The sequence below is a fragment of the Lolium perenne genome, chromosome 1 (genome assembly GCF_019359855.2).
Source record: "Lolium perenne isolate Kyuss_39 chromosome 1, Kyuss_2.0, whole genome shotgun sequence".
Classification (NCBI taxonomy): domain Eukaryota; kingdom Viridiplantae; phylum Streptophyta; class Magnoliopsida; order Poales; family Poaceae; genus Lolium; species Lolium perenne.
This window is the reverse complement of record NC_067244.2, coordinates 247,649,835-247,673,037: the sequence shown is the minus strand read 5'-3', so window position 1 is coordinate 247,673,037 and position 23,203 is coordinate 247,649,835. Positions and strand designations below refer to the sequence as shown.

Sequence of the window (23,203 nt, the reverse complement as noted above, 5' to 3'; positions counted from 1 at the left end):
CTTTACGTGCCCAAACAACACATCATGCCCATATATCTACGCAAGTGAGAGTAGATATGTGTAGTACAAGTTAAACTTAGTCTAAAATTAAGTTACAACACATCATGCCCATATTTTTTAGATATGGGTACTCCTAAACCCGATATAACTAAGTTTGAAATTAAGTTACATAGTGTACCGATATCTAAGTTACATATCTAAGTTACAGACATGTCAGGAGAGGGAGTTTCCTTCAGACAGTTCATCCGGAACTTGTCATTTTTCCAAAGCTACATACTTTCAAATTTGAATATTAAAAATGTGTCTATTGTACATAATTGTATCCTTTACATGCAAAAAAGTTGTTTAAATTTTTTAGAGGCATGGAAATACCGATTTTTGGACCTTTCTTTCATCAGGCACTTGTGAACCCGGGACCAGGCACGTATTTTCGGTGATTTATTGGCTCTGTTTGTTTTCCTATATACACATGATCTTTTTGTACGTGTGAATGTCATGTGTTTTGTATTGACTTATTTATATCACAAAAATACATTTATGAAATATAAACACTATATTTCTACAAGCTAATTGCCTTGCGAGTACGCTTTCAGCTAGATTTTGTTTTGCAACTACTACATTTCCGCAAGATAGCTTTCGCACGTGCATGGATATCACGGATGCAGCTGTGCTTAATTGCCGTTTTAAGCAAGCTTTAGCCAGTTTTTTTTTTTGAACTACCATGGAGCTTTATTTGGATTGAACGGACCTACCTATGCATATGGTTCCGACTCCTTGATTATTTGCAGGAGTCCAACTATATCACAGATTTTTCACCATTTCGTCACATATTGCAGCAGGGGCAAACTGTCATCTTTGACATCTACAGTACTTAACACCGTCAGTGCTTAAACAATAAAGCTACACTTACGGGCAAACTTCCTACGCAAATTTGTTACGGGCTGAGGTGGAGAGCATGCGGAGCCATCACGGCCCTAAACTCACGGGGACAAACTGATTTTCAACAAATCCCCTGCAGCCATGTCAGCCCGTAAGGATATTCCGTAAACATTACTCCGTAGGTGTAGCATTTCTCGTGCTTAAATTATACTAGAAGGTCAAATAAGGAAGCAACTAAAATTTGTGTGTCAAGAAAGGAAGAAATTTTTTGCCAGGGTCAAGAAAGGAAGGCAAACTTCCGCCGGATCCAAATAAGAAATTCTCTCATAGGAAAAACCACTACGGTGTATTTTTATATTAAAAAAATATGTAAAATTTATACACATTGTAGGAAGGATTACATCAAGGTGGAAGGAAATGAAAAAGTGACATATAATCCATACAAAGATGGAAGCTACCCAATCAACCTATGGTTAAAAAAAGGCCTTTTTGACTCTAAACTGATGTAACATAATGTCACTTTGAACTCTAACTCTCCAATGTCCAAAGGATGGCAAAGTACCTCTGAAGGTATACTCATTGCATTCCTTCTACATTTTTCATGCAACACAGGCAACAATCTCCAGAGTTTTGTGTTGCTAGGCGTTGATGAAAAATTTCTTTGACAATTGTGTACTCCCACTAGATGGTTGAAGCCATATGGGTGCATATGCACACCCATTATTATTTAACAGAATGCTGAATAGATATGTATATTTCAGATACGTTGAACATTGTCCATCAAGCAAATTAGAATGCCCAAATTTTTGGAGAACTAATGGATGCTCCCTCAGCCACTGACCCACGGTAGTATCTGTAAGCGTACTTCCTGAGTTAGCACGCGTGTACATGTAGTACACATGATCGAAACTCATGGTCCTCATGCAAATAAAAAAAGTATGGTCTAGATTTGCTCGAATCTTTTAACCTTTATTTTCTAATTGTCGCAAACAGCTCGTGCATCTCTACAATGTATTATTTATTATTATAAATATATATGGTATTGATTGTTAAAAAAACCTAACAGAAAACAACGCACACGACATGGGCTAGGCAAGGCAGGTTCGTTGGTCCTTGTGGTTCTAGCCCAGCATCCCCCATTTCCCAAACACAAGCTGACACTGAAAAAAAATATACGAACCACATATGTTTGGCTAGGCCTGAGTCGAACTTGGCACGGCAATTCTTTCGGGTCAAACGTGAAGTCCAGTCAACGACAACTCTTTCTACTTTCAAAGGCAAAACTTAAAACAGAGACCAAGCTACACATGGACCTTTATTTACAAATAATTGTAATTTTCATTTCAAAGTTTTAAAAATATCGAAACAAAATTCTAGAGATAGCCTATGATATATACTACAATGGTGTAAGATCTCAATATAAATTAGTTTATATTCTAGGCGACACAGAAATGATAAATTTTGATAAATATTATAGTGAATAGTGTATATTTATGGACCATATAATTTGTCAGATTTTGTCAATTTCGTGTAGCCTAGAATATAAATTAGTTTGCATTAAGATTTTACACCATTGTAGCATACATCATTGGCTACCTATCAAATTTATTTTGTTTTTTTTTTAAAATTGAAACATAAATTCTGAGTGTTTGAAAATAAAGAGCTATATGAAAAAATAAAAGAAAGAGAAAAATGAAGTGAAAGGGTGGAAGGCAATTTGGAAGATTTGTGCTCCTGGTAAAATAAAGACCACTTTGTGGTGTTTCGCTCACGATTGTCTGCCCTCTGGTCGCCAACTTCAACACCGGCATGTGCATGTTGTCTCGACGTGTATTCATTGCTCGATAGAAGAAGATGTGCAGCACGATGCTGTTGTGCCCTTTTGCTAGGGATGTGTGGGAGGATGTGAAGATGACGTACCACATTAATTTGCACCGCAAGGATTTTAATTCTCCAAAGCTATTGCTCTTTGATTTTCTGTCTCGGTGCAGCAGCCAAGGCTACAATTTGTATTGATTCTATGTCTGTAACGTTTTTTTTTTTTAAAGAAAGAAAAAATCCCGCAGCGTACAACAGAGGTTGGCTCGGTGACGCCGACGCGAGGGGCACCTTTGCTGGGTTGAGGTCGAGATCCAGTGATCTCTACCCGTCCACCTGCGCGCACCGGTGACGGTGAGCCATCACCGACGCGGCGCCACCAAACGGCCACCCAAAACGCACTACAACTCGCCGTCGCCGTGCTCCCCGGCCAAACCCCCACTACATCTCCACGGCGGGAGCTCCCCGAAGCTCCCCACCACCACTCCCGCGCCGCACTCCCTCGCACTCCTCCCGCTCCCCGTCCCCACAGGCCTCCGGCTCCTCGGCGGAGCTCCGTCGATTCGGTTCGGGCCGCGCCGCGGGGCGGGTCAGATCCCGCGCGGCTGAGCGGGGAAGTGTGCGCGGAGTGATCGGGCGGGCGGGCGCGCGGATCAGATCTATGCGCGAGATCTAGCCGGGCGGGGCGGTGGCGAGCCGCCGGTGATCGGACCCGGACCCGGACCCGGACCCGGGCAGGAGGGAGGGCGAGATGGCGTGGTGGTCGGGCTCGCTGGGCGGGCTGCAGGACATCGCCGGCGCCGTCAACAAGATCAGCGAGAGCGTCAAGAACATCGAGAAGAACTTCGACAGCGCGCTCGGCCTCGAGGAGAAGCGCGACGACGACGAAGGTATTGTCCTGCACACCGCGCCTCCTCTCTGTACACGGGCTGCATTGCTGCCTAGTACTAGGCTGTGCACAACTTGAAACTGCGGTGGGGTTGTTTCTGGGTGAACACTGGGATGGGATTGCCCAAGTGGCAGTGATGCTATTTGCAGCTGGGTCGTATGACAGTTGGGTAGTTCTGGAGGGTAGGGACTGACTGAGCGACTGCGGTGTTGAATGGAGGCCAAAGTTTGAATTGAGGCTGTCAATTACTAGTTCGTTTCTGTTTCTGATGTAGTGGGTGCTTTACTTAAGTCAGACTCTGCACACTGGTCAAGCAAAACCCAGTCCCTAAATTCCATATGTCAGTTACTGAATTGCTATGGATCATTGATTGATTAACTAGATGCTTACTTAAGTCAGACTCTATACACTGTACAAGCAAAACTCAGTCCCTAAATCCTGCATGCATCAGTTACCAAATTACTATGGATCATTGATTGGTTTGGGCAGATCATAAAAAGTCATACCTGCATCTTAGTACTGCTTGCGTCATATCATTTTCTATCTTATTCTTTCCTTCTGAGAAGTATCGGAGCTTGGAAGCACTGAATTCATGCTTCTTTTCATAACTATTTCCAAATATCTCTGTTTTATGGAGCATCGGTACGACGAGTATATTTGGCTAATTAACCTCACGAAACATAAAACGTAAATAGACAGAGTGATTTACGAGTATATTTGGCTAATAAAATGTCATATCTACCTCTTAGTCTTAGTACTGTGTATTTATGTGCACGAAACATGATGTGTTTTTTTGGCAATGCAGGATCAGGGTCTCGTACGTCGAACTCTGATGGAATGGGATTCTTTAATCCTGTCATGGCCTTCATGGGACAAAATGGCGAGGAGAGCTCTACGGAAGCATCAGAAAAGCAACAATTGCCTCAACATTCAACAGCAGTAGAAGTGAATCATAAGGTCACCACCAAGCCAGCTACATCTGAAGCAGGTGCTTGTGAAGTACCACCAGTAATAACACAAGTTCCAAAGGAGCCTCCAGAATTAGAAGAAAACGTTAGCGGCTCCACGGAGCCGCCTGTATCTAAGGCGGATGTTTCTGATCAATCTGTAAGACCGCAGTCTCCAATACGTTCTTCAGCAGCGGAAGAAAATCATGATGGCTCCACCGAGTCACCTACATCTAAGAGGGACACTTCTGAAGTATCAGAAACACAGCAGTCACCAACACCTCCATCTATAGCAGAAGAAACTTTTGGCGGATCCATTGAGACCAGTAACTCAATCGAGAAGGAAAAACATGGTCATCAAGACACTGAAAATTCGGATCCTAATGTTGAAGCTTTACCGAGTCAGCCTGATTCATCCATAAGAGACATACCTGGTGATGGAACATCTTCACCTAACAAATTGGATCAATCAAGTGATATGGGAACAGAAGAATCTATCCATGCTGGAAAGGAAGACACAGATGATGGAAAATCCTCCCGGTTACAACCAGCAGATTCCATGGTCGCCACTTCAGATGATGTAAATGAAGCCGAGGTGAAAATTGTTCAAGAACTCGATATCCAAAAGGAAATAATCAGCCCACAGGAGAACAGTGACATTGTCGACAAAGCCAGTCATGGGGAAGTCAAAGTACATGATGGTGAAACTAATACAGCCGAGAACGGAGAAGAGAACGATCAAACAAAAGCACATGCAGTATCTGTTGTCGAAAATGAGGATACTACAATGATACAGCTTGAAAACGTTAGCTCAAAGTCAATAATTGTGGACAATGATCCAGACTTGCAAAATGAGTTGGTACCAGCTTCTGCACATGTGCCTGTTGGTCCACTAGAAGTTGGTTCTCATGCAAATGATTTGAGAAAAGAAGAAAAGATTCAGGACTCTGTTACAACCATGAATTCTGCGGAATCTGTTGGTTCTGTCGTTGAACTAGAGAAACTAAAACGTGACATGAAGATGATGGATGCTGCATTGCAAGGTGCTGCTAGACAGTCCCAGGTATCATTTCCACATGCTTTGAGGAACTTGACATTGAGTTGACCATCTGATTCTAGCCCACTTGTCTGGGTTTGAGGAAAGGATGGTTGGTCCATCACCACTTCACCCTTCCACAGAATGAGGAATTGAGTCATCCCACCAAATTTGATGGATGATGGAGCAACCCATCTAGGATGAGATGATGCCTAAACCCTTAATGCTTTGTGGGATCATATGTATAACACGACGAAAGTTACTCCAAGATGATTTTCTAGTTGGAAGTAAAACCTTTCTAATTTCATAAATTCATATTATGTTGGATAAAAAAACATTAACAAGTTTTGAAAGTGCCAGTCATGAAGTACACTACTAGTTGGAGCATAGTACCTTAGTGCATCTATTTTCATGTAATGCAATCTGTTTTAAGGTATTAAACCATTGAGTGCTTGCTAAATTGTAATAAAGCTTTTGTTCATTCTCAATTTAGTTTACTGGTGAAGGGTTCTATCTTGTATTTCCTTTTATGGATCATGCTTCATAAAAGACAACTCAGTTAGTCAATACTTCTTAGAGTCAAAGAGGGCATGCCTTTTCTTTTCTTAACACCATATCCTGAATGCATCAGAACAGGGGGAGTTGTTTTAACTATTCACTTTATGTTAGCCTAGGGCTTACTTATCACGAGGCATTTTGTGCTGCACATGACCCTTAGCAATATTATATGTATATTAGCGCATTGTCAGAACGTTGAACAATTGTACCCCATGTTAGTCATTTCTTTTGACATGCATGGCCGCTCACTACTAATTTTTGACTAACAACACCCAATTCTTTCTGCAGTCCAAAGCTGATGAAATTGCTAGACTCATGAATGAGAACGAACAGCTGAAAGCAACAATTGATGAGCTAAAGGTATGTTCGATAAGCAGATTCCCGATCCTTTGCCCTCTAGAAACAGGTATTTAGAATATATTATTTAGATTAGAATCAGCAAGAATAAGTCAACTTATGTGAAAAATGAACAAGATGAATACTGTGCTAACAACTATTCTCTACGTTTAGCTTTTGATAAATTCGAGATTAATTATTTTTGTGGTATTTTACAGGGTAAGTCAGTTGAAGCAGAAATGGATGCGCTTAAGGATGAATATCACCAGCGAGTAGCAACTCTTGAAAGGAAGGTGAGACACATTATTCGTATTACTCAATGCTTCTATCATCGATTGATCATCACATAATGCACACCTCAATCTGATTAAGACTAGTAACCACGGAGAAGTGTAAACATATGCTAGACTAGAGAGTTCATAGTTATGATATTGCCCAACCAACATGCAATGTTGTAATTGCAACCACATGTTTTGCGTGCAATGGCTTTTTCTTGTTATTCTTTAGGATAGTGGTGGAAGTAATTAAATATTGTTGTTTGTGCTCTAACAGTTAGCTATTTAGCTAAAGTTTGAACTTTCTTTTTCCTGCGATGTTTCTAGTTCTGAATCCTTTGACTAGTTTGATGTGCTGCACATTAATGTCTTTAATTTTGTTACACTGTGTAACTTCTACTCTAATATTAGTTTACTAGTAGTCGAGACGATGTTTAATCTAAAAGTAGAAATCACAGTGACTTGTATTAGTGAGGTTAACTAAATTCTACAGACCGGGACATAGGTGTTGCTCAATGTCCTTGTTCATCTAGACTATCTTGGGCAGATCACCGAAATGTTTGTAATGTGAATGCCTCAATGTGTCTAGGTGTATGCACTAACCAAAGAACGAGATACATTAAGGAGAGAGCAAAATAAGAAAAGTGACGCAGCTGCTCTTTTGAAAGAAAAGGACGAGATTATCACTCAGGTCATGGCTGAAGGTATGCAAATTTTTTTTTGACATTGCATTAATTAAATTATTCTGTTATAATGTTGAGAATACCAAATTACCAGTTCTATCATTTGAAATATTGTCATGTGACCATTTCAAGAATTAATGTTACCATACGGTATGGTGCACCATGTTGAGCAGCCTTTGTCAGTGAAAGTCATTGCTGACTCCAATGATCATTTACCGAGATGTACATATTAGCGACATTAGAAAAGATGTAATGGCTTACAGAACGTAGATAATAATGACAACATAAACTTTTCAAACATATCCTGCAGGTGAGAGTCATATCTATCGGTTTGATATTAGTATCTCATCTGCAGTTTATTGTGGCATTTGAAATTTGTATGCCCTTAACATGCCTTGGTTGGAGCTATAGTCCTTTTGCTTTCCGCTGTAACACTCTGATCTTGCTGTCAACGGTAGGCTACTAGGCAATAAGGCATACACATGGGCCTGATGTGTATGTCAGTTTGAAGATAATTCATTCCTTATCTACTTTATTCCGCATACACTACACCATGTGATAATTTTGGCTTTTCTGACACTAACATCTTATGTTTACCAATGAAACAGGTGAAGAGCTATCGAAAAAACAAGCTGCTCAAGAAGCTACTATACGAAAACTGAGAGCACAGGCATGGAGTATAACTCTATCACCACACTCTTATGAAATGCCATTTTTTCAAACTAATCAAGTTTGCTGTCTTTTTTTGGTTGAAGCTAGATTCGTGAGTTTGAAGAAGAAAAGCAACGGCTGAACTCAAAGATCCAGGTAAAAAGAGAGCAAATATGTTAAAAAGAAAGCAAACGAATGAACTCGTCTTTTAATAATTAATTAATTCATCTGTACTAAATTGTTTCTTATCTGCTTTAATGACACACATTAAGTATTTGCTTTTGCTGCTTGCATGATACAAAACCAAATTTGCACCCATATTTAGGTGGTTTGTTCGTCTCTCTTTTGATCATGTGTGAACACATTGTGCTGAGTTGTTCCTTTTAAACAGTAGTATGCGTAACCTCTACAGCTCGCTTAAAGTTCACGATTTCATTCAACCAGACTCCAGACAAGCTTTTTCCTTAATTACTTGTTGGATGGATAGCTCCGAAAAATTGCTCATTGAGAATAGTGGAGCTACTTTGGCTTCCTGAAGGAAGCACTTTTGCTCTATTCGTCAGTTTTTATTTGCTCTGGGGCTTAAAATGAACCCATGCACTTAATTTTGACTTTCCAGGTTGAGGAGACAAAGGTTGAGAGTATTAAAAGAGATAAGGCAGCAACAGAGAAGTTGCTACAAGAAACAATCGAAAGAAATCAATCTGAACTTGCAGCTCAGAAGGAGTTCTACACAAATGCTCTTAATGCAGCAAAAGAGGCTGAGGCATTAGCTGAATCAAGAGTCAACACAGAAGCCAAAGTTGAGCTTGAGAGCCGCTTAAGAGAAGCCTGCGAAAAAGAAAATATGCTGATTAACACAATCGAGGAGTTGAGGAATGCTCTTACCAGACAAGAACAGGAGGTAAGCCATGAAAATATGCATCTACTGTGCATCAATAATTCAATACCCCCGGGACATTTAGTCTGTAGATTGTGGTGATCTAACTGTAATCTATATTGCTTTGTTGATTAAAACTTTTATCTAGAACATTATTTTGTTGATCTATAATGTCATGAAATCTTTAATATTGCTTTGTTGATAAAAACTGTTTGTTGTTTATTTGGGGGCATTTCAGGCTGCTTTCAGGGAAGAACGGTTAAAAAGGGATCATGATGATCTTCAAAAGCGCTATCAGGTGAGCAGAGCTTTTTCGGTTTAGCTGGCACTACAGAGTAAAATTAGTCAGACCAGTTGTCATTTCCTTTCATTTTTTAATACTTCAGGCCAGTGAACTTCGTTATAATGAACTGGTTACACAAGTTCCTGAGTCGACAAGGCCACTCTTAAGGCAAATTGAAGCCATGCAGGTATTTGTGCTTCCACAGATTTTTCCCTTTTAGTGTAGTCATTTCACCTTGATTTCCTTATTGGGTGTGTGTATATTAATGCAGTTTGTGATTTTGAGTTTTTTCGGCAGTCAGAAGCAGGCTAATCAATTGTGTGTTTATCTTAACAGGAGTCAGTTGCTCGAAGGGAAGAAGCTTGGGCTGGTGTGGAGAGAACCTTGAACTCTCGCCTTCAGGTTTACTCTGTTCTGATTTTTTGGTTAACAGTGGTTGGCACAGAAATAATGAAGATAAATACTCCCTCCGGTTCATATTAATTGACTCTAATATGGATGTATCTAGACATATTTTAGTTCTAGATACATCCATATTGAAATCAATTAATATGAATCGGAGGGAGTAGAACTACACAAGCCTTATTGTTATAAACAAACATGATTAGGGACATCAGAAGGAATGGCCGTAAGCAACTATGTCATTAGTAGCTATTTTCATGTAGTTGTTTATGCTTTTTCCGCAGTTGTACATGTAAAGATGGGTGTTATCTTGCTTTAATGCAATCAGTCATGAAGCCAGAAGCACAGCAGGAGTATTTCAGTGACATAATTTTATTTGTCCTACTCAAATATGCAGGAAGCAGAAGCGAAAGCTGCTGCCTCAGAAGAAAAGGAGCGGTCTATAAATGAGAGACTGTCACAAAGTTCATCCCGCATAACTGTTCTGGAGACCCAGGTTTGTGTGTTAATTTCTTCTGAGACAAAAACATGTGACATTACTCATGTCCATAACCATGGTTTTTGGCATCAATTTGAAACTTTAAGTGAGAAAGGTAGTTCTTTTGACATGGATGTTGGTTCATACGCAGATTACAATTCTTAGAACAGAGCAGACTCAGCTGAGCCGATCTCTTGAAAAGGAGAGACAGAGAGCATCTGAAAGTAGACAGGAGTACCTTGCAATTAAGGAAGAGGCGGCAATACAAGAAGGACGTGCCAAACAGCTTGAAGAAGAAATAAAGGAGCTTAGAGCTAGGCACAGAAAGGAGCTGCAAGAAGCGGCAGAACACAGGGGACTGCTTGAGAAGGTAGAGAACTTACTATGTGAATCACCGTTTTCTAAAAATAACTGGATATACATCTTAATTAATCTGGTTACTTTGAGAACTATGTACTGAAGCAACGTTTTCTCCTGCGAAAATTGTTAATGGGCCCCAGAGACTCTTCAAAATTAATCAAACACACGCATATACATTTTTTTTTTACTTTGGGGTTGTCTTATAGCAGGATTTTGTAGGGCCAAAAGTATTTTTTTACTTGTTGTTTCTCCTAGTCATATGTCACCAGTCCCCCTAGTACTTAATCTTCCGGTTCGTGCATTACCAATTTGGCAAGAATTTAATGTGTCTTACGATTTCTTGCGTGAACTGCACTTCCAGGACCTTGAAAGGGAAAAGGCTGCCAGGGCAGAACTTGAGAAAACTTCTTCCCGCGAGTCACCTAAAATTCCACTTCCAGATCAAATAAGTATGCACTTATAAGCCTCCGATTAATTTCTGTGAGTTTATACAGTATATTTGTTTGTCGCCTTACTGTGAATCTGTTGGTTTCCTCTTTTGTTTCTTTTGAAGAAAATGCTCCCAACAGAAAGCTGTCTAGTGTTGGTAGCCTGGAAGAAAGCCATTTCCTTCAAGCATCATTGGACTTGTCTGATAGCTCTTCATTGGAGAGGAGAATGTCTGCAGAAAGTAATATGTCATACTATCTCAGGAGCATGACTCCAAGTGCTTTTGAGTCAGCACTCCGTCAAAAGGATGGAGAATTGGCTTCTTACATGTCACGCTTGGTGTGTATATGCATCCTTTTAACATTTCTCCTGAAATTGTTTAAATTATGCCTCATGTTGGCATGGTAAACACTCATCCTATTGTCACTGTACTAATGTTACTACTATATTACAGGCCTCATTGGAATCTATTCGGAATTCTCTGGCAGAGGAGCTGGTAAAACTAACGGAGCAAGTAATTCCCTGCGAACCAACTGCATTATTATTTCATGATCTATGTGGATGGCATCGATAGATCTCCAGTCCCATACTGATATTAGTTACTACAACTTTTTAATGCAGTGTGAAAAGTTGCGGAATGAAGCTGCTGCTCTGCCTGGCCTAAAGGCTGAACTGGAAGCACTGAAACAAAGACACTTTCAAGCTCTAGAACTTATGGGGGAACGTGATGAAGAGGTATGGCTATAATGCAGCACATTATGACTTACCACTCATTTCTTAGTGTTAGCGACCTTATCACAGGACATATAACTCACGAATGTCCAAAATCTGTCATAATATTTAGCCTCTGATCATGTGAAAAAGTAAGTCATGTTGCTAGAGTTAAACTGGTATTGAGCTTCACACAGTGGAATCCTGGAACTTCACAATGTTTTTTTAGATGATAATCTCACAAAATTAGTAAGCCGTGTAGTGACTTTTGGTGCGTGGAACCAAGGTTGCTAGCTAAAAATCCCATCTGTTTTTGGGGCCCAAAACTGGTCCCGTTACCAATTTGATATTTTTAAAAATTTAGATATAGGTATGAACGAACAGTAACTGAAGTAATGAAAAATTAGAGGTGAACTATGCTAGCCACTGGCTTCCGCATGTTGGATGGAACCGCCATGATAGCTAGTCAGGTTGCATTTATCGGCACATTCTATTAGCTACTCCCTCTGTTCAGATTAAATTGACGCAGGCTGTGCAAAGAAAGTAGCCTATGCATGCAGTTGCTGGCGTCGATTAAATAAGAACAGAGTAGTACATTGCTAGACGAGTCCCAAGAAAATATTTGAGTAAACTCAGTTAATAAGTACACATTACCGTGCTGTTTTGCAGTTGGAAGAATTACGGAATGATATTGTTGACCTAAAGGATATGTACAGAGAACAAGTCGATCTTCTTGTTAGCCAGGTTTGAAGCATATTGGTTTGAAGTTCCGCTTCCAGTTTTAGCAACCTAATGAACTGTGTTGTCTAAAACATTCCCTTTTAACAGCTCCAGACATTGGGCGCTCGTGTATAGTGGTACTGACCAAGATATTTTGAAGGCTGAAGCGGCTGAGTGTGGAAGTTTATAATTATACGGGACTATTTTTTGTACACCGAGAGATTTCCTTTTGTTGATTTCTGTAGGATAGTCTGTTGTATACTAGACTGAATTATAGCTCCATAGTTTTGTACGTATTGCTTGCAAAAAGATTCATTCACAGAAGCATATCAAATTTAAACCTACCAAATGTATGTCAATCTCTCAGCTAATAACACCAATACCAATCCATGGGCCTGATTCAAGCCTGGTCCTTTCCGTCTTAACATCAACATTAAAGCACTTGTTTAAATTAGCATGTATCATTAACCCTTCTCTACTGATTTCCCCATCCGGAGTGACGATTGGTAGGTACACTGAGCCTGTGCTAATCGAAGGACCGAGTATTTTACTAAATCAAGCATGTCTTTTGAGTAAGAAAACCTTTTGACTGTAACAATGATGTGATTGCAAAGGTCTGACTTTATGGGATCTCGAGTGGCATTTTGGAATAAAAGAATTACCTTAGTTTATGGGATTTTAATACCAAAGGATTACTCAGAAAAATCTCCTAATAGGTCCCTGAAATGAACTTACGAGTGGAAAGTGATTTTGGCTCCTGAGTTTTAGTGCTCTCGCTATTTAGAAAAAATAAAATATACTTTTACAAGTTATTATTGTAAAAATCTAAAAATAATTTTGGCGATTGTCACATTTGACAATCATGTAAAATCTTAACCCGAAGTTATTTTTATTTTATGCTAGACAAAAATAACAAAATCTGATATGTTTTGGAGATTTCAAAATGTACTACTTAGATCTATATTTTTGTCATTTTTATGTAGCTTAGAATATAAAATATTTACAATTGATATTTAGCACCTCCAATGAGTTAAATGCATGTTGAAAATAAGCAAAACATAGGCTGATTATTATTATGTTTAATTTTCGTGCGATGAGAGAGAAGCAATTTTTGCTACAGTTAAAATGCATTAGAAAGATAGAAGTAATTCTCTTATTAACAAAGTTTAGGGCTAAACATCTACATACTTACTTAAGGATGGAGGGAGTATTTAGACAATCTTCTACGTACTCCTGTGCATATAAAATCCACAAACTCTTCCTGTAATCTTGTTACAAAATTTATGCTCCTAGGATGCGCAGCTGCAACCTTGAACACATTGGGAAGTGCAGGTGCAGAGCTTTAGATAGGGCACTTGCATCTAAAATCTCAAGAAAAACACAGTACTGTGTTGTGACTTGCGTGCAACGTGATAAATCGATCGATCCCTCTCCTCATGGTGGAGTTCCTCTGAACATGCAAACTAGAATGTTTCCCCGATCCCGAATTGCCGATCCACGAAAAGTTCAATGAAATCACACCCGTGTGGCCACGGATGTCGATCAAAATGCCTTGTCAAGGGCGGACATGCAAAGTTCTGCAGCATTTTTCGAATGAAAATTTGTAAAAATCGTTTGCCGGTGGTGCATAATCCAGCTTACCATGGAGCCCTGTTGCGGTGCTCCCCCCTAACCAGGGAGATTTTACTATTTGCCACGTTTTATCTCAGACTTCTATAATTTGCCACGTTTTACTTAGCCTTTGATAATTTGCCACACATTAGATTGATTTCTTTCTAATTTGCCCTCTTTCTCTCTTTGCAGCACTATTACTTATTTTAACACCAAAATACTTTGGGAAATACAGTACTTCTACCGATTGGATCGATCAACCAAAGATCCCCAAAATCGCTCATTTCGTTTCTTGCAGCAGACCGTAAGAGAGAGCTCGAACGGAGCGCCGCCGCCTGCCGGCCACCACGGACGGCTGAGGAGGAGCAGAGACACCACCTGCAGACAACGCCGACCGGACAAAGGTCGAATCCCTCCTCGAGAGGCCGGCTGCATCGTCAGAGGTCGGCGCCTCCTACTGGACATGGTGCCGCCGGAGAGATCCTCCGTGGCTTGCCGACAAAGAAGGTGTCATCGGTGTCAAGTGAAGAGCTATGGCGCATTGAAGCATAGCTGCATCACTTGTCGCTCGATGCTAACCCCATCTCCCAGCGCAAAGAGCTGGTCTCCTGTAAGAAGTTATCTGAAGAACACACAGGCAGAAAAAGATCAACCTGGCCAAGAAACTGAGCTCATGCATGCAGACATCAAGAGGCCCAATGACCAGAATTCAGAGCATTCGGTGATCTGCAATTGCAGAATTCAGTTGCTAGTCAGTAGTCACTAACCTTCTCCAAGCGAAATAGGGAAAAATTTGATGGGATTGAGGGAGATGAGTGGATTGGGTTACATGGATATGGTGGTTGTCGTTCATGATCGGCAACCATGGCTGCGCCACCCGTGGTCCGGCCTCTGCCACCGGTGATCCCGCCCTAGCTCCTCTTTCTCATGTCCTCGGTTACTCCTCCGCTGAACGAGGAGAACGGGGGAACGATTTCATTGGTTGATCGATCGACAGATCAGGATCGGTCCAGCCAGGTTAAATTTTTTTTTGAGGGGAAACACTGCGTTTATTTATTCATAAAGCCCGGCAATATCCGTAGCCAAAGAGTGTTCAATACAACTAGGTGGTCACTTCTGCTCCGGTGCTCCTCCCCTGGAAAAATTCTAGACGCGTTAATTACGGTGGATATTTTCCCATATATGTTCGTATGCGGGTACACGATCGTCGTTTTAGTATAGGTCCACCGTTCGTACATCCCTGTACAGGCTCGTATGGCCCGCATTATGTTGTACCTCGTTTTTTTACGACGTGGGGTGGTACTTAGGCTGATGAGATCATTAGCTGGTCACGTGACCTTTTTTTTCCTTACATGAGGTACATATACCGTATCAATATAGACAGGTATACATGGGCTGAATATGCGTTTCGGCGGACCCAACACAGAAAAAAAACCAACCATGACTCTTCAACTTCGTTTAGGGGGAGCACCGGAGCAGGGCTCCTAGGTGGTACAATGAACCAGGTTTTGTTTACTTTCTCCACGCAGCCTTCCCTTGCTAGCTTGTGAGCAGCATCATTCGCCGATCGCCTTGCCCACTTAACCGAGCAGTCCTCTATCGATTGTAGCATCTTCTTGATCTCCTCAACCAAAGGACCATGCACTGACCTGTCCTTCTCCTCACAGTTCAGCTTTGCAGCAACACCAGAGCTGTCCGTCTCCAACTGAACCCGATTTAGTCTCAGTTCCTTCACCAACATGAGCCCGCGTCTACATGCCTTTAGTTCAGCTTCTTCAGGATCCAACAGGGAGGGGAAAAAATGGCATGCCCCCGCAATGTAGCTGCCATCGTGGTCCCTAATGACCACTCCTCCACCGCCATTTCCTGAAGCTTTTGCCGCCGCGCCGTCGACATTCACCTTCAAACAATCTCGAGCTGGTGGAGTCCAACGATCCTTTGGCTTGTCAGATCTTGGCGCCGGCCTACATTGAACATTATTCCATTCCTCCAGCAGGCTCATCGCTCTGTTCGCAATAGCAGTTGGGTCATCAATCTTCCTGGATTCTCTGGCGTCATTTCGCGCCAGCCACATCTGGTACATAACCATCAGTGAATTATCCAGCTCCGCATCCTTCATTGAACCCAAACAATCAAGCAGCCATAACATAAGTTCCCTGTGACAGCGTATATCACTCGGCGGGTCGCCAATAGACGGCATCTCCTTGTCGCGAACGGAGTTGCGCATGAGGGCAGTGCCAGAAACGATGAAGAGCAGTCTCCTCACGTCCACACGCCACACAATCAACTCCAGCTTTAATCCGTCACCGTGCAAGCTCGGATCCCACGGCTAATCCATTCTTCAGAAGACGCCATGTATGAATTTTTATCTTTCATGGGACATTAGTACTCCACAAGGCAAGCCATCCTTTATGGGCTGAACAAGACGAGGACGATTCAACCATGCCGGCCTTCACCTTCTTTTGCTTCATCGCCAAATGGTACGCTGATCGTACCAAGAAAATCCCATTTTTTGTAAAATTCCAAACATGGTAATCTTCAGTCCCAGCACCTCCAACAGAAATACTCCTGATGTCCAGTACATCTTGCTCATAAAACACCTCCTGGAGTTTATCCTCATTCCATTCCGACCCATCTTCTGTGAGCAGCTCACACACTCTACGAACATTGGAATCCGGTTTACAACCCAGTGGTCGCTGTACACTATCTCTTGGGATCCAATTGCTCTCCCAGACCTCCACTTGAGAGCCGTCCCCAATTCGCCAAATCAGCCCACACCTAAGAAGATCTCTTCCAAATAAAATACTTCTCCACGTAAATGATCCTCTCTTTGGGCACCTTGAATGCAAGAAATCAGAGTTACTAAAATAACGAGCTTTAAGCACACGAGCACACAAGGAGGTCGGCACAGTAAGGAGACGCCAAGCCTGTTTGGCTAATAAGGCCTGGTTGAAGGCTTCGTAATCACGAAACCCCATCCCACCTTCCTTTTTTGGGCAGCACATTTTATCCCAAGAGATCCAATGAACCTTACGCTTGCCATCTGCTGATCCCCACAAGAAATTTGAAGATATAGAACTCAGCTTTTTTGCTTTGCCTCTTATTAAATTTGAAGCAACTCATCGGGTAGGTTATTTGCCAAACCATACTAGTACTGTATTTCCCAACGTATTTTGGTGTTAAAATAAATGATAGAGCTGTAAAGAGTGAAATAGGGAAAATTAGAAAGAAATCAATCTAATGTGTGGCAAATTATCAAAGGCTAAGTAATGTGCGGAAAATTATAGAAGTCTGAAATAAAGCGTGGCAAATAGTAAAATCTCCCCCCTAACCAAGTTGAGGAGTTATATTTGTTTTTCTCTCTATGTTGGGAAAAAAGGTCACGTGACCAGCCCAGTTCCCTAACTACCGTCCCATATCGATCGTGCATGCCTTGTTTTGAAACCCTATTGGCGGCGTTCATACACATCCAGTGGGATCTGCCGATCGATGGCGCCGCTAGACGACGGAATCGGTAGCGCGCCGATTGTCTCCGCCATCGGTAGACGCACGCACTGCCATACACGTACAAAAAATTGGTACAACACAACGCGGACCATATGAAACTGTACATGGTTGTACGGACGGTGGAGCTTCGGTGAAATTACAATCGTACCCCCGCTTACGAATAGCTATGAGAAGATCTCCAGCGTTCTAGTGTTTGACGCGCCTGGATTTTTTCCAAAGGGGGAGCACCGCAACAGAAGTGCTTACCATGCCATGTCAGCGTTATTTGCTCGCGTTGTCAGATATAAACTGTGGTATATCACTTAGGCAAGTTTATGTATGTGGATGAATGGTTTATGTACATATGGGAGCAAATGAGAGAATTGAAGGACAAACTACTAGCAGACACTTCATACAATCTAGAATTATCTAAATAACCACACCCAACCTTGATAGAGTAGTACGCTAGAAAATTAGAACCACTGTCGAAGTTATTTCCGAAAATTCATACGAAGTTATTTAAGGATAAGACAAGAAATGCACATAAGCACACTATAATTAATTTGTGGAGGGCAGTGTGATAATATTACTTAAATTTGCACTCAAGGAAATCCAGAGTAACAAGTGTTTACCTTAAATATCCCAAACTAAATAACTTTTTTTTGACAAAATACTGTTTCAGTTTAGCACTAGAAAAGGTATTTGAAATAATGAAAATTTTGAAGACATGAAAAATACATACCTTTACATACATGAGCATGTAATAAATTAAACTATGTTTGTTATAAATGGAAATATAATATATGAGATAGTATATCGAAAGATATATCAATAAAAATATTTAACATTATTACAAGTTACATGAAAATAAAAAAGTTTGATATAAAGTGGTATCAAGCACTTAAAAATTTAGACATGTTGGAGATTTTGAAGGATGAACATGTATCGTCAAAATTCAAACTGCGGCCCATGTAGGATTGTGCACATCGCTGACATAGGCATCCCCAATGGGCTTGCCAGAGAAGGTACCCGGGGTTTTACTGCCCACGACCCGAAGTTTATGAAGCCTGAAAGCCCAATTATGAGTTAGTTTTGGAAAGATAGAATTGTATTAGGAATATCGACATGTAAATCTGTGGGTAGAACTCAGAGAATCTCCCGAAATATGTAACCGTGTGTAATACGAAACCCTCGGCTCCGCCTCCTATATAAGGGGGAGTCGAGGGACAAAGAAATCATCGATTCATTGTCAACAGAACCCTAGTTTTCTAGTCGTCGAGTACTTTTCGGCTGAAACCCTCGAGATCTACTTGCCCTCTACTTCCAACTAAACCCTAGTCTACAATCTGTAGGCTGATGACCCACAAGTATAGGGGATCGCAACAGTCTTCGAGGGAAGTAAAACCCAATTTATTGATTCGACACAAGTGGAGACAAAGAATACTTGAAAGCCTTAACATCGGAGTTGTCAATTCAGCTGCACCTGGAAACAGACTTGCTCGCAAGAGTTTATCAGTAGTAACAGTTTTATAGCAGTAGCAGTAGTGAAATATCAGCAGCAGTGCAACAAAGATAGCAGTAGTGATTATAGTAAACAGCAGGATTAAAATACTGTAGGCACAGGGATGGATGATCGGGCGTTGCATGGATGAGAGAAACTCATGGAACAATCAAAGCAGGGCATTTGCAGATAGTAATAAAACGGTATCCAAGTACTAAGAAATCCATAGGCATGTGTTCCATATTTAGTCGTACGTGCTCGCAATGAGAAACTTGCACAACATCTTTTGTCCTACCAGCCGGTGGCAGCCGGGCCTCTAGGGAATCTACTGGAAATTAAGGTAATCCTTTTAATAGAGCACCGGAGCAAAGCATTAACACTCCGTGAACACATGTGATCCTCACATCACCGCCTTCCCCTCCGGTTGTCCCAATTTCTGTCACTTTGGGGCCTCGGGTTCCGGACAGCGACATGTGTATACAACTTGCAGGTAAGATCATAAAACAATGAATATAATCATGAAACAATAACATGTTCAGATCTGAGATCATGGCACTCGGGCCCTAGTGACAAGCATTAAGCATAACAAGTTGCAACAATATCATCAAAGTACCAATTACGGACACTAGGCACTATGCCATAACAATCTTATGCTATTACATGACCAATCTCATCCAATCCCTACCATCCCCTTCAGCCTACAGCGGGGGAATTACTCACACATGGATGGGGGAAACATGGCTGGTCGATGGAGAGGCGTCGGTGGTGATGATGGCGATGATCTCCTCCAATTCCCTGTCCCGGCGGAGTGCCAGAACGGAGTTTCTGGTCCCGAGATGGAGTTTCGCGATGGTGGCGGCGTTCTGGATGGTTTCTGGCGACTTCGACTTCTCGTCTCGCGTTTTTAGATCGAAACCCTTAAATAGTCCAGAGGAGGGCGTCAGAGGCTGGCCGAGGGGGCCACGCACTAGGGCGGCGCGCCCCCCCTTCAGGCCGCGCCGGCCTGGTGTGTGGGGACCCTGGGCCTCCCCCAGGCCTGCCCTTCTGGCTCCGTGAATCTCCGGGAAAAATAAGCCCTTCGACATAAATTCCGGGGATTTTCCTGAAAGTTGAATTTCTGCACAAAAACAAGACACCAGGGCAATTCTGCTGAAAACAGTGTTAGTCCGTGTTAGTTGTATCCAAAATACACAAATTAGAGGCAAAACAATAGCAAAAGTGTTCGGGAAAGTAGATACGTTTTGGACGTATCAAGTCCCCCCAAGCTTAGCTTATTGCTTGTCCTCAAGCAATTCAGTTAACAACTGAGTGCGATAAAAGAACTTTCACGAACACATTTGTTCATATGATGTAAATATTCTCATGATATGGACAAGTACTTAGGAAATTCATAATAAGATACATGCAAATAAGATCATCCAATAGCTATGTCAATCATGGAAAGGTACCAATCAAATTAATAATAAGCATCATGAATCATGTCTATCAGCAGGATTGGAATGTTCATAAAAGGATATGATAAAGTGGTATCTCGCTTGCCCGTATTTGTACAGCAAAACATAAATGCTCAGGTACCTCTAAAGTTCATGGAAAGACTAGAAGCAGAGATTGTCAAAGATAAAAGCATCAAAGTTATACCACAATTAATCACATTTTGGGACAACCATATTATACTAAGAATGACAGCTGTGCTCTCAAGAAAGTGCTCAAAGAAAGGATGGTGACTCAACATAAAAGTAAAAGATTGACCCTTCGCAGAGGGAAGCAGGGATTAACATGCGCTAGAACTTTTCATTTTTAAAACAGGAGTAAAAATTATTTTGAGAGGTCTTTGTTGTTGTCAACGAATGGTAATGGGTATACCAACTACCTCATCAACCAGACTTTCAAGAGCGGCTCCCATGAAGGACGTTATTTCTACCAGCAAGGTAGATCATCCCTCTTCTCTTTTGTTTACACACGTATTTTAGTTTTATTATGAATGACACTCCCCCAACCTTTGCTTACACAAGCCATGGCTAACCGAATCTTCGGGTGCCTTCCAATCAATCTCATACCATGGAGGAGTGTCTATTTGCAAAATTAAGTTGCTTACTGATGAATCAGGGCAAAACATGTGAAGAGAATTTAGTTTGATTAATTTGGGGCTGGGCACCCCGTTGCCAGGTCTTATTATGAAAGTCCGTCAAAAGTAAATGACAAGGTCGAAAGATAAACACCACATACTTCCTCATGAGCTATAAAACATTGACACAAATTGAGAAGCATTTTAAAGGTTTTAAAGGTAGCGCATGAGAATTTACTTGGAATGGTTTGAAATGCCATGCATAGGTATTTATGGTGGACACTTTGGAATAACTTGGTTTTCAGGGATTTGGAAGCACGAGCAGCGTTCCCGCTCAGTACAAGTGAAGGCTAGCAATAGACTGGGGAGCGACAATCAAGAGAGCAGTTACTGTCATAATCATGCTTGCGGCAAAATAAATTAACGGAGGCATAAAAGTGATACAAGAACCCTGAGGTAAATTAAATCATCGAGGCTTAATTGACTCTTGTTCAGTCATATGCATGCGTGAGCCTTTTCCAAGTCGATTCAAGTGAATTATTCAGAGGAGGATACCACAATGTCATACCTATTTATGAATAAAATAATGCAAGCAAACATCCATGACATGCTACTCATATTAATTAACTGGAGCTAAACATGAGAGATCATGAACTACTAGACTTTCTTAAATGACATATACCTCACATGAACCAACTAAGCATGCTCACATGGATGAGTATATGTACAAAAATGAAAACAAATAGAGTTCATACCAGCCTCTCACCACAATCGAATTGTCGTAGATCGTCATTATTGCCTTTCACTTGTGTAGCTTGAATAATATAGAATGAAAACCACGCTCCAGCCACCGAAGACCATTGAATTCCATAATGAACTTTACAAAACCAAAGAAGAACAGCAAATATTTTTGGTGTTTTCGAATTGGAAACAAGAACAAAAGGAAACAAGCAAACAAAGCAAAATCTTTTTGGATTTTCTTATAGCAAACCAACGATAGCAAATAAAGCAAAATAAAAGTAAGAAACCAAAATAAGCAAATGGTGAAGAGAAACAACAGAAATATCTTTTTGTGTTTTGGGAAAGAAACAAAGTAAAAACAAGAAAATGAAAACTAGAAGAGTCACATAAACACAAAGCAGCAGGAATTCGTCAAACTTGACAGTAGTACAGTAATCGATTTTTAAGAAAATTCTTCCGCTGCCCAGCTTGAAAAGTGTTCAACTAATGAAAGTTAGATAACAACCTGGGGAACATGCTCAAAAATTGGCTTCGAAAAATAACGTTCTGGCTGTTTTTGAGAATTTTTTTGGTATCAGTCCAGAATCTGTTTTCAGGCAGCACTTCCCCAAATATCATCTTCCTCTTATTAGAAAACCACTTTAAGAGACTAAACAAGTATGTACAAGTATCCAACAATCATAATATGCAAAGAATGAGTGATGCCGGTATACCTCCCCCCAAGCTTAGGCTTTTGACTCTTCTTGATCACATTATATCACCCTTCTCTCTTGACCCTTGAAAACTTCTGCCACACCAAACTTCTCATAAACTCCATTAGAGGGGTTAGTGCTCAAAAACTTTAATCCACTTTAGTCCTGTAGTGACATATTGCAAGAACTCAATAAAACATTAGCTACAACTCTCCATGTCTAGAAAGCCTTACTTAAAATCCACAAGAGACAATGCAAAAAACAGAGACAGAATCTGCCAAAATAGGACAGCCAGTAAAGACGAATTTTTTCGAGGCACTTCCGTTGCTCAAATCCGAAAACTCAAAACTAATGAAAGTTGCGTACATATCTGAGGATCACACGTGAATTTTTACATAATTTTTAGATTCTCATACAGAGAGAAAACTCAAATTCGTGACAGCTAAAAATCTGTTTCTGCGCAGAAATCCAAATCTAGCATCAACTTTCTATTAGAGACTTTACTTGGCACAATAATGCAATGAAGTAAAGATACAAAGGTATTGCTGCAGTAGTAACAAGCACCTTAACTCAAATATAAAAATTGCTGTAATAAAATGTTGGAGATATGCCCAAGAGGCAATAATAAAAGTGGTTATTATATATCTTTATGTTTATGATAAATATTTATATACCATGCTATAATTGTATTAATCGAAACATAGATACATGTGTGATATGTAAACAACAAAGAGTCCCTAGTATGCCTCTTAACTAGCTTGTTGATTAATGG

At 40.8% G+C, this 23,203-nt stretch overlaps 2 protein-coding genes across 2 annotated transcripts; one reads left to right on the top strand and one right to left on the bottom strand.

Annotated features, from left to right (window-relative positions):
- The first annotated feature begins 2,981 nt into the window (after positions 1 to 2,981).
- Positions 2,982 to 12,739, top strand: LOC127327537 (golgin candidate 5). The gene is made up of 19 exons (XM_051354314.2): positions 2,982 to 3,587; positions 4,392 to 5,596; positions 6,416 to 6,487; positions 6,682 to 6,756; positions 7,328 to 7,442; positions 8,030 to 8,091; positions 8,181 to 8,228; positions 8,692 to 8,976; positions 9,191 to 9,250; positions 9,339 to 9,422; positions 9,572 to 9,637; positions 10,035 to 10,133; positions 10,267 to 10,485; positions 10,837 to 10,924; positions 11,029 to 11,243; positions 11,359 to 11,418; positions 11,526 to 11,639; positions 12,285 to 12,359; positions 12,444 to 12,739. The coding sequence occupies exons 1-19, from the start codon at positions 3,449 to 3,451 to the stop codon at positions 12,468 to 12,470; spliced, it is 3,108 nt and encodes a 1,035-aa protein (XP_051210274.1). The 5' UTR covers positions 2,982 to 3,448; the 3' UTR covers positions 12,471 to 12,739.
- Positions 12,740 to 14,594: 1,855 nt separating this feature from the next.
- LOC139834965 (uncharacterized) lies at positions 14,595 to 16,173 on the bottom strand. Its single transcript, XM_071824901.1, has 2 exons — positions 15,463 to 16,173; positions 14,595 to 14,672 (listed from the first exon to the last, which is right to left on the bottom strand). Exons 1-2 carry the CDS (start codon positions 16,171 to 16,173, stop codon positions 14,595 to 14,597), a joined length of 789 nt encoding a protein of 262 aa, XP_071681002.1.
- Between the last annotated feature and the right edge of the window lie 7,030 nt (positions 16,174 to 23,203).